Here is a 13,335-nt window from a genome sequence, read left to right on the forward strand (position 1 = left end):
GGACAGTAATTGCATGTTGACTGTGAAATCCTAATTATTTCTAGGGCAAGAAATGCTTCTTCACCATGAAGTCCTTTTCTTTCATGATTATTTTTTTATTTTTTCTCTTTGCATGAAATACATTCGAATTTCACGAGCCCCAAGTTAAATAATATGTTAAAATCCATAAGTTAAAGGTTTTCGTAAAGTTTCAACAAAAAAAAACATGATTGCACAGTATGATGTTAAATAATACAGATCCAGTGCGATACTTGAGAGACCATTTTTGGGGGAAACAATCTGTGACCAGATTGTCCATACATGTATATGTTATGATTAATAAAATGAAAACTTCTTTTAAGGGACAACCTGTTTTGGAAGACCTTTTCTTATGCTAAAGGTATGCACTTTCAAGACAGGGTTTACTGTGCAATTATTTCTTTATAACCACTGAATATAGGAAATCTTAATTAAAAACAGAACCCTTAGATCAGATGAATTCATTTTGATAATATATCTGATGTTCAAGCCTAATTGGAAACAGCACAATATATGGAATATGTTTTTCCTCTGTATGTTGGCATCTTTTCATCATGCCTTCTTTCCATTTACTCTCTGTCTGAATAATGTAGTTTTTATAGTTCTGCTGATTATGACCAAATGCTTATGGACTGGCTCCAAAGACATAAAAATGGTACTGACAGCTGCCTTTTAGGCGCTCAGCATTAAGAGGTTAGTGTTAGGACTTGTCATCCTGGTGTAAGGATAATGTGACCGCGTGGGACATCATGCTATATGTCTGCAGCATGATACCCCAGTGCCAGGTGTCACTATAAACTGCCATGCTGCAGGCATGAAAAATTGTTAAAGCTATATTAAAAATCCAAATCGCTCGCGCACACACACACACACACACACACACACACACACACACACACACACACACACACACACACACACACACACACACACACACACACACACACACACACACACACACACACACACACACACACACACACACACACACACACACACACACACACACACACACACACACACACACACACACACACACACACACACACACACACACACACACACACACACACACACACACACACACACACACACACACACACACACACACACACACACACACACACACACACACACACACACACACACACACACACACACACACACACACACACACACACACACACACACACACACACACACACACACACACACACACACACACACACACACACACACACACACACACACACACACACACACACACACACACACACACACACACACACACACACACACACACACACACACACACACACACACACACACACACACACACACACACACACACACACACACACACACACACACACACACACACACACACACACACACACACACACACACACACACACACACACACACACACACACACACACACACACACACACACACACACACACACACACACACACACACACACACACACACACACACACACACACACACACACACACACACACACACACACACACACACACACACACACACACACACACACACACACACGAGTACTCCTCATGAACTACTGCCATGAAAATTTATAGCATATTCATCCCATTTTATACCATATGCACTGCTCCCTTGATAACTCACGCCCGGATAACTCGCAATCCCGCTTATAACGTGGTATCCGTCTTGGCTCCCGATTTTTTCCAGAGAAAATATATTTAAAATATCTTTAAAATATGCTGAACATGAAAAAAATTACGATAAGAATTGATAAATTAAACCTTGATACATTGCTCATTTTATAATCGAAAATGGTGATTAATGCCCGTAAAAATATAATCCATATTTTGAAATTTGCAAGTTCTAGAGAAGAATTAATTTCAGAGATCTCAAAAACACTTAATTATGCGCATTTGGATGCCAATTTTTTATCTGGGATGCAGAAAATCACTGACGCGGGAGTCCTTCGTATGTATGTAATGGGTGCGCAGGAAAATTCAAAGATTTGCCGGTCCTGTTTCAGCCACCTGCTTTGTGGGAAAATGTGTTGATCAGTTTACTGTGCTGATATTTACAATGACAGAATTCAGTGACTGAAAGACTCTTTGATGTACTGTTGCTATTTTATAAGAGTACATTAAAAAAAAAAAAAGAACATGATGCAACAGCTAGGCGGCTAGTTGAAAGGCTTTGACTTGGCGGCTGAATGAGAAAATGTACTGATATTTAGTGATTGAATTCAGAGGCAGAAAGACCCAATTTGAAAATCCTAGCAAGACCTCTGTTTAAAGATATCATATATTATGTAAGCTTTTATGATAAATAGTTGTCATTATACTGTAAATAAACAGTCTGGTGAAATAGCGATCAATGAAAACTTCTGGTAGATGTTAACAGGTGGCAAAAGAGAATGAAATAAACACCAATTAAACATCTTCCTGTGTGAAAGTCACGTTCTAATCCTTTAATTCCGTTTCAGTGTAAACATTATAATCACAACATAGTCTGTTCATTGAAAACATGAAAAGTCAGTCAACCGTCACATCGAAACCTGTGAGTACTTCTGTGAGAACCTAATTACATGTACGTGCCGGCTTTGTTTTGATCAACAGCTTGGGGAAGTGTTTGTTGCATTAAAAAAAAAAATCGATTACAAGAGACCTCGGGTGCTGGATTAAGGGTCTTGGAGCTGCCATTGACATAAAGCAAAACAGTAACAGAGACAACGACGATGATAGTGACTTCGAATGTTTCAGTGAAACTGATGTCATTAATGCCGAGGCTGTTTGGGAGAAATTAGTACAGACTCATGGTCCTGAGATGGGCGTTTCTCTTGATGATATGGAGGAATGGATTTGTGCTGACAATGATTGCCCTACAGCCGAATACATGTCAGATGAAACTATAATTATTTCTATAGCGAACAAATTTGCAGCAGAAGACGATTCTAACTGGAGTAACACAAGTGTTGAAAGTGATGCAGACACAGATGTTGCACCCCCACCCCTCTGCACAGGAAGCAATCAGATATTTTGATATTGCCATAAGGTGGCTGGAGACCCAAAATGTTGACTACATAAAGCTCATGCAGTTGAGAAATCTGAGGGATTTTGCTCGGCGGCAGAGAAACCAAGGAGTAACACACACACACACACAAAATTAACTGATTTTTTCAAAAAGTGAATTGATATTTGTCAAGCATGGCACAAACGGCAAGTATTAACTTGTTCTAATTTACGTTGTTTTAAATTTGTAGACCAATTAAATATGTTAGTACTGATTAACTCTTGTTTTATTTTGTTTTCCATTTTAGTTCTCTCGCATTCAAATCTATCTATCTATCATTCAATCGACACTGTTTCTTGAAAAGAGTCGATCTTTTGTATATAAAAAACGTCTAATTTGGATCAAACAATAAAACTAGAATGTATCCAATTCAACATAAAAATTAGTGACGTAGTACACAATGTGTGAAGTGGTACACATGTTCAGCGAACGGAAACCACGTGGAATAATGTTTTCGATGATCGCCTCAATATACTGTAATTTATCCTGAAATTTTTAATGTTGTCCTATGAGAAAATAATAAAGTACACCGTTATGAAGAGATATTTATTAACAGTTAATCTCAGAACGATTATAAAGTGAGTATTCAACAGTATAATCTGCCTAACCCCCCCCTTATTTTTCTGTTATGTCGTCAATCACTTTTTTGGTTTTGGGCTTATTTTATAGGTCCCTCGATAACTCGCGCCTTGCTTATAGTGCAGTCGATGTTTCTGGACCCCGATGTGCACGAGTTATCGAGGGAGTGGTGTATACTCACTTATAAATTGAGTCAAACTGCAAACATCAAAGATACTAATCTGCAATAGCATAATGCACCTGCCAATCCAGCCTCTATGATGTTTACTATGCTGATTAATCCTAATAAACTTCACAGACCCATATCTGCAAGCGCATTATGCTGTGGCAGATCTGGGACTGTGCAGTTTGTATTTGGACTTATCTTATAAGTGAGTATATACGGTAGTTGGTTGAATGGTGCTGCTCACAATTCCTGATTGGAGAATCACATTGACAAGATTTCTTATGTTTGGTTGCTTCTGAATTGAAATTGTGCCATTTAGAATCCAGTATGGCAGACACTGTCAGTGGCCATCTTGACAGTCTAGTTATCAGTACTTATCATGAATAAATAGTCTTTTCAAGATAAAGTTTTCAGAAAAATACATTTAACGAATGTCAAAATGTTCAGCAGTAAAATTGTCAAATTATGATGCTACATAAAGGTCAATGCCCTTACTATGACATGGCACCAAAGGAATTATATTTTCAAAAGGTACTGTCCCATAATGTGGATAACAGTCTTGTGTTTGAGGATATGAAAATGTTAATGGTAGTTTTCCTGTCACTTATATCTGTTTTACATATAAATATATTTATATGTAAAAACATGGTACTTTACTGTTGCTTATATCTGTACTGGTACAATTATTCACAAATACAATTAGCAATGGTACTTTGACGTCACTTACATCTGTTTTACTAGCTACACTTATATATAAACACAATTAGCAATGGTAGATTTGCTGTCGCTTATATCTGTCTTACTGGCTATACTTACATATAAACACATTTAGCAGTCACAGTACATGTATAACCATCAAGAATGCAATAAAATCCTCAAATACAAAGCTGTCGTCCCCAAAATATGATACAGAACCTTGTTTGCTGTTGTCAGGAAATTCCAAATAATTTTAAATTAACTACTTGTAGAACTTCATCTATTTAATAAAAAAACTTTTTTTACTTAGGAGAGGTCTTTCCTTCTTAATTTGAAACAATCTCTTGTTAAAAGTGTTTCGTACATAATAGTCAGGGTTGCGATCTATAGCTAGGGGTAAAACAGAACATAGTCATAGATTTACAATAGTTAGATATAATCAAACTTATTTTCACTTGTATCTTCTCTACATCATCTATATACCATATCTACTTGATTATAAGTCAAGTCAAACTTCCAGCAACATAGAACCTGATCTGCCAGATCATGGCCTATGGGGTTTATGTCCTCATTACTCCTAAAAACTGCATCTTTCATTGCTTTATGTGAAGGCAGATCTGGGTCTTTGCAGTTTGCTGGTGGACTAGACTTATAAGCAAGTATATATTGCTGTAGAAATGTTCACAAGTAATACTACAGATCAGAGGAACTTAAATTTAGTATGAATATAAGACAAAAAATACAGATTAATAAGGAACTAGACTTCAAGCTGGACTTTTAAATAGATGAGTATTACAACTCTATGGTCTTAAACTAAGTAACAGAAAAGAACCAAAGCCAGCATGTTTTGTAAACTTCAACAAATAATTTATTTCCCTAGAATACAAAGAGAAAATTTAAAAAGAACTTGCAGTATTGTGAATTAAATCCCAAATAGTCTAAACTTTATATCACCAGTCCTAATGAATAAAGTTCTAATTAAATTCAAGTGATGTTCAAAATGGGATCCAGCACTGAAGGTGTTGATATGCCTTTAGTCTTGAATGTACTAAGGTACCAGTGGCCTGAAGTGTGATGATATGCTAGCAGTCTTCCAAATAATCAGCAATTAGCAATACAATTGTTTCCAAATAATTTTTCAAGTAAACAAGATTATTTTAAAATATCTATGACAGAATAATTGAGCCATGATGTAGGTCCCAAGTTCATTTCTAAAATAATTATAAGCTGTAAAGAAATAAAATATATTACTAAAAATATAATAAAGAACATGGGAAGGATCAGGTACAACAAGATTCTACATAGAGGAATTCCAATATGCTAGACTGAGACCCAAATAAACATGTTCATCTTTTTTGATAATGATCTTAATATTTAGCCCAAATTCCTAGAGAAAAATGAACTATGAATTATTTGTTTACAAAATAAAAACAACAGCAGTGTCCTTAATCAGGTACACAGAGAACTTTTGGACAAGGTCAGGTCCATAATACAATTAGACATAGCCTATAATCGAGGAGAAAAAAAGTAACAAATACAAATTAAATATACATTAGACCTAGTTAAGAACTCTGCTTAGCAAATGTGACCTTGACCTTTCAGTTATATAACCAAAACTATGTAACACATTTCCTTCCCATATCAACAAGTCCTCTTTAGAGATTTGTGCCATTATCTGGAGTGTAATTGAGGTTATTTTAAATAAAACATTTATCTATTTTTGTCAGAATGGCCTAGACTTTGGTCCTTTTGACCTTAAAGTGGTTTTTCTTTATTGCCTGTGTGAAGCCTTCTATGAGATTTTATCAAGGCATCTGGCGTATAACTTAACTAAATGTACAGAAACCAAAATTGTCTTAAAATGCTTACTGTGACCTTGATATTTGACCTTCAGACCCCAATATCTTCATCTCTTCATACTCTATGTAGAAACCATTCACAAAGTGTGGTCAAGATATTTTCTCTTGAACTAAATTTTATAGACAGCACAAGGTATCAAGCCTCCTTTAATTGTGATAAATGAGGTTGATCAGTCTTTAGGTGTACTTAATAAAACAAGGAAATATGACAGCTTCCTTTCAGAAGGTACTGGATTTATTTGTACCAAATGGTACAGAGAGTTGTTACCAAACCTTTTGATATACATGTATAGTTTATCTTGATCTGTCATCACATGCAGCTAAACCTGTCTCAGTAGACCTCTAAGTGAATAACACCTGTCTCAGTATACCTCTATGTGAATAACACCTGTCTCAGTATACCTCTATGTGAATAACACCTGTCTCAGTAGACCTCTATGTGAATAACACTTGTCTCAGTAGACCTCTGTGTGAATAACACCTGTCTCAGTAGACCTCTATGTGAATAACACCTGTCTCAGTAGACCTCTATGTGAATAACACCTGTCTCAGTAGACCTCTATGTGAATAACACCTGTCTCAGTAGACCTCTATGTGAATAACACCTGTCTCAGTAGGCCTCTATGTGAATAACACCTAAGTAGACCTCTATGTGAATAACACCTGTCTCAGTAGACCTCTATGTGAATAACACCTGTTTATAACATACAGTGCTTATGGATTGCTGTAGTAAATTTGCATATCATTTTACCTTTGTATAAATGACACATATTGATTAAGGGTAGATTTGAATGTCTCACTAGTGTCCTGTATGAACAGGTTTGACTATGGTATACTGGGTGTACATCATACACTGCAAGTGCACAGCACATTGGCTATATGCACTGGCACTATATGGTATACTGAGTGTATATCATACACTGCAAGTGTACAGTACATTGGCTACATACACCAGCAGTATATGGTATACTGGGTGTATATCATATGCTGCAAGTGTACAGTACATTGGCTATATACACTTGCAGTATATTGTATAATTGCAGTCATTAATTAAGGAAATATATGAAGTTTTGACCAATTGTAACCAAATGTGATGGGAATCATCAAGGTATATCAGGAACATTAAACCTTGCCATTTACTTGGATTACATGGCAAGATTTAATATTACATTTTTGTAAGAACGAGAAAATTGTCTTGAACCACCTTTGGCCTCTTGCTTTTAAGCCACTAATCTTGTATCTAAAGTAAAATGTTATGACATTTTTATAATTTGTCCTAACATACAAAATGTACATGGAAAACAATATATGTGACGGAGAACTATCAAAGTTTCTCTTAAATTGAGGTCACTGTCCCCTGTTGAAAGCATAAGCATTCAGAAGAAAGGTACAGTAGTTTTTCAGTGATATTTTGTAAAAACCTACCAGACTCTCCATTTCCTCTCCATGTAGAGTGATTCCACATTATAGAAGCACTGGGTGGACAAGTGGTCCAAAGTGCTGGACTTTACCACTCACTGCCATTGGGTTCAAGTCTCTGGCTCTGCCTATTTGGGCTTGTGAAAAAGCTTGCCAGTAGCTTCCTGTGGGTTTTTCCAGGTTCTTCCTCCACAGTTATACTGGCCACCATGTATAGCCTATCTTGTACTGAGAAATGGTGTTAAACCCTAAACAACCAAAGCCCTCATTGTAACACTGCCCATCGGATCCAATAGAATTTACTGCTTTCAAGTGAGACTGCCTTATAATGAGGTACATTATACATATAATTTTGCTACCACTTAATCAAATGGGATCCATGATCATACTCACCTTATAACATGAAATGTTATAATGAGAGACATTATAGTGATGGAGTGTGTAATTTAAATTCAGACTTTTTTGAAGGCTACTAATATTTATGAATTTAATGGTTGCTTAACCCTCGTAGTGCAGAAGCCATATATTTATGGATAACATCACCTGGCTGTATAAGCGGGAACCATATATTTATGGATAACATCACCTGGCTGTGTAAGCGGGAACCATATATTTATAGATAACATTACCTGGCTGTGTAAGCGGGAACCATATATTTATGGATAACATCATCTGGCTGTGTAAGCGGGAACCATATATTTATGGATAACATCATCTGGCTGTATAAGCGGGAACCATATATTTATGGATAACATCACCTGGCTGTGTAAGCGGGAACCATATATTTATGGTCAAACGTCACCTAGCTCGGTGTGAGGATACCATATTTTTATGGCACAGGGCAGTGACATCTACAGATGTCCAATCTAGGCCAATCATTAATTGTGTGCTAATAATAACAGGGAGATAGCATCACAGCTCTGCATCACTGTAACAGAACATCAGTGAAACAAATATTCAAACCGACTTATTTGCCCAGGAAAGTCTGATGTCAGCAGTGGACATTAATGTATACAATATGATGGCTGTTACGTAGTTGCAGTCTTGCAGCTGTCCCATACCTAAAAGTCATTAATTAGATGTATGAAATCCTAACTTTTTTAACAGTATTTTTTTAAAGAAAAATTTATATTTGTTTCATTTACATGATGTGATGAAAGTCCACTGCAGTCAATAACAAACCTGCAGATGGATTTTGTGTCTGTTATTACATTTGTCACATGTATAGAGATATAGAGTATTCATCAGACTTATTCTTGCAACCAACAGTAATTGCTTATTGAGATGTAAAAATCTGTAAGACATCTGCCTTTCAACAATTTTCAAATGAGATAACTAGTTTTCGGTTAGTTTGACTTCATTGTAAAACATGACAAATATAATTGTTCTACATTATGATAATTATTATTTTACCTTCATAATTAAATCAACATGATAACATTGAGTTCTTTGAACAGTGAATGCTGTATTTAGTTGGATTAAAAGATTCTGCCAACAATATTATTTTAAACAGTCTTTTAAACCAATCAAACACTAACATTACTTTTTGGTCGCTATGGCAACCAAAGTAAATTTATAATTATTTATCATTTTTCAGTATGATTAGTATTTGTTACTTATCAGTGAACTATATAAGTGAATATAATTATGGTTTATATGGAGAAAATTTGTGAATAATAACTACATAAATATTGCACCATCTAAATATTGTACCATACTGAAATGTAGAGACATGTTTGAAAGTAAAGTTTTAATTATCTAGCATAGGCCTAAAAGTAATGAACTGAGGATATGTGATATGTAGAAACAAATTAACTGCCCATGTACACATTCAGAATAACTACATTTGATACCAAAGTATACACTATATTCAATTTTGTTTGGTCAAAAAATACTTTTCCACCCATTTTCTCTATTTGGCTGCTATGGTAACCATGAACATGCATCAGTTTCATCGACATTTTTAGTGTTTGCAATCTGCATGCATATATGCATCACTTTATACAATTTCACAACAATCTGGTTTTGAATACTAGTCTTGTAATTGTTAAATGGATTTGGCCCAAAATGTACATTGTTCTGAAACAATTCAGCATACACAGAGAGCAGGGCAGTTAGAAACAAATCAGCACTGGTTTTGAGATCATCCCAAAACAACACAGCACTACCAGAGTTAACAAAATCAAAAATTTAAGGACCTAGCAAAAGAAAATCTTTACATGGAAACAATCAGACTCCTCAAAACCACAAAAATAAGGACCCAGCAAAAGATGATTCTTACATGGAAACAATCGGACTCCTCAAAACCACGAAAATAAGGACCCAGCAAAAGATGATCCTTACATGGAAACAATCGGACTCCTTCATAAGTCCATTAAATTATAAGTTGATAGACATGTCATTTTTCAGGAAACCATGAAAATTGATCACATCAATATCAACAAAATGTTTCAGTTAACAGTATGATACTTACCTTCACACATGCACATTATAAGTGACAATATGATGGTAAATATACCTTCATCGTATGGCTTTTGATGACATTTCTCATATCAGCTACATTTTTTTCTTTACATTCTACAAGCAACCTATACAGTTGCAGATATTTTTCATCTTTAATATAGAAAATGAAGGCTATTGGTTTTTTCTTTATTTTGATGCAGGATGAATCATTGCCGGAGACTGCATTTGAAAAAGAACGGAAAGGTCGCAATCGCCTTAGCAGTGCCAGTATAACCAGTACCGACAGTGGTGTGATTGGACAGGATTCGCAAATCAGTCCCACCAGTACTTTGAGTGTTACACACACTTCCACATGGCCTGACTTCCTATCACAAGATCTGTCACATGACACAACAACATCCATTGTACGCAGCCAGAGTGAAATAACAGCCCATCAGAAGGTAAGAAATTCTCCTGGTTAATTCATGAATCCCCAAATTTGAGAAAATCATGTCTGCTGATTAGCATTTTATCAGAGAGTATTTTTTAGTTCATAATAATAATAATAATAATAATAATGCTTTATTTATAGAGGGTGACTCATTAGTCAAGGACCATTCTCCCTTGAGGCCCTCTTAAGGAGAGTATAACAATGCACATTATATGAAGATGGCAATAATTACTGTTTATTTTAACATGTTTAGTGTTAAAATACTAATAGGAGATAGTGAAGTTATGACAATTTAAATTTGTACACCCCTATATAGTGAAATTGGCAAAGGTGTCAGATAATCAGTTTACAATGTTACTTTATAATCAGGCAGGCTTGCTAAGTCCATATGCTCTCGTCAAATATATTATGGCTTTAGAGTGGGCAGCAAACCATTGGAATCTTGCGTAAAAGACACTAATTTGACAGCTTTTGGTTACTGACTGAGGTAGATCTTAGTGTTTTGTGACATGTTTAGAATTGATCAAACCATACTGAAGTAATTGAGTTACCAGTCCAAGCAGTGGATACCTGAAAAAGTATGCACAAGTCCTGAAGGGATGAGTGCATTATATTTCATGAATCCACAGCTTGTAGTGGTTTCTCAAACATATCCATTTTCCCTTGTTTTTATGTGAATTTCAATTTAAATATTACTTTTCAAAATTTTAACTTCAATTGGGGCTATTGTGACACGAATTGGGACTATGCACACGAACTGAGACTATATGCATGAAAGACTATACACATAAATTGGGGCTATACATATGAAATGGGGAACTACACATGAACTGGAGAATTACACATGAATTGGAGCTATGTCACATGAATTGGGGAACTACACATGAATTGGGGAACTACACATGAATTGAGAAACTACACATAAATTGGGACTTATAATACAAATGAATTGGGACTATACACATGAATTGGGGTATTCACATGAATTGGGGAACTCCACATGAATTGGAGCTATACAAATGAATTGGGACTATACACATAAATGGACTACAAACATGAATTGGGGTATTCACATGTAAAGATTGAGTCCAAAATATTTCTGCACCTTTTGAGATTATTTGAAGCATCAGTACATGTCATGCCCATGTACTCATGTTTTCAAAGCTGGTAACTTAAGATCGGCAAGACTAGCATATACACTTCCTCGATAAGGTGCAAGTTACCGAGGGACCTCGAAAAATTAAAAAAAAAATTGTTTTGACATTCGTGGGAGGGGCATTAGGGAACTCGGCTGTTTAATGACAGTGAATCCTCATTTTACAATCACATTGATATAAATAATTATAATAACGCACTTTTTCTAATAAAGTTGTTCGTTATTCTGTTTAAATAACATTTATTTTCAAAATGTCCAACTTATGAAAGATTGTTCCAATTGGCTTCAATGACCATCATGTGTATGCAAAAAATCTGTGTATTACTTCACTGCTTTTTGTTTTCTTGATGAGTCTGGTTCCCGTAGTGGTGTTTAATAGCATCCTGCCAAATTGGGAGTCCACATAGCAGGGAACTAGACTAACTGTTGACACACCACCAAACAAGATTCCTTTTTTACAAAAACATGCAACATTTATTTCGTGAGACAATCATCTACATTGAAACTCAATTTTTATATTGTTCAATTAGTACAATATTGATGCCGTGATTTCAATTGAAGTAATAATGAAACTTCTTATCATCCTTGAGGATATCATTAAGTGCCAGCTCGCTTGCCCACAATGGTCCGTATCTGTGAAATCAAGCTCTTTATTTTAAGAAGTATTCATTTCACTTGGCTGCCTTGTTATCTTTGATCACAGTTATAAAAGAGTTGGTCAGAGTAAGATAGTTTATGTTACATACACAAGATCATTTATAACAGTGTTCGATCGATCAAATGAAGTGAGTTCATCTGACATACGAACAGGGACCACTAGATTTTAAGTTTGTAAGATTTTTGTGCCTTTTAATTTTTCTTTTATTCCACCTCCTTTATTTGATTCAAAAGACATAATTGAGGTGATAATACAAAGGAGGCCAGCTTTCAATTCAGTGCAACAATACAACAAATACTTCCACAAGTCAGTTATCGGTCAGCACTTAATTAGGTTCTCAGAGAAATGCTCGTGGACATAGTTGTTATGGTAGATTGATGCATTTTTTGTTTAATTACAAGAGGACACATTGCATTTATGACAATTACACTTAAAAAGAACTTAAAGATAGAACTAGAACACAAATTTCAATTGATATAAAATTATTTAATTTGTATTTATTTATTAAAGTACTGCCTCCACTCAGTGTAGATGACATTTCATTAATCAAATTTTCTTTACATATTGTTAATTGTGGTGTACCAGGAATTTTCTTTGGAAAGAAAATGTAAAAAAAAATGTATAACCTATTTTTAAATTTGATATTTCATAGTGTTAATTAAAATTTCCAGGTCCTATCTACCGTTTTCGACGATAAAACAAGTGATACATCAAAGTTTCCGTTACCAATTTTGATCATGATTTTCTTCAAGTTCAACAAATAGGGATCAATTATTGGGGTATTTTACAGTTTATAAAATGGGATCCATGCCT

At 35.2% G+C, this 13,335-nt stretch overlaps 1 protein-coding gene across 1 annotated transcript in view; it reads left to right on the forward strand.

Annotated features, from left to right (window-relative positions):
• LOC149790493 (uncharacterized) overlaps positions 1-13,335 on the forward strand; it is a 90,538-nt gene that overhangs the window by 14,212 nt on the left and 62,991 nt on the right. The window contains exon 5 of the mRNA XM_089972539.1: positions 10,479-10,718. Within this exon, the coding sequence (XP_089828665.1) occupies positions 10,479-10,718 (240 nt within the window). The remainder of the gene's footprint in view (positions 1-10,478; positions 10,719-13,335) is intronic.

This window comes from Sinohyriopsis cumingii, chromosome 10, assembly GCF_028554795.1.
Source record: "Sinohyriopsis cumingii isolate HCF-2022 chromosome 10, ASM2855479v2, whole genome shotgun sequence".
In the NCBI taxonomy this organism is placed as follows: Eukaryota; Metazoa; Mollusca; class Bivalvia; order Unionida; family Unionidae; genus Sinohyriopsis; species Sinohyriopsis cumingii.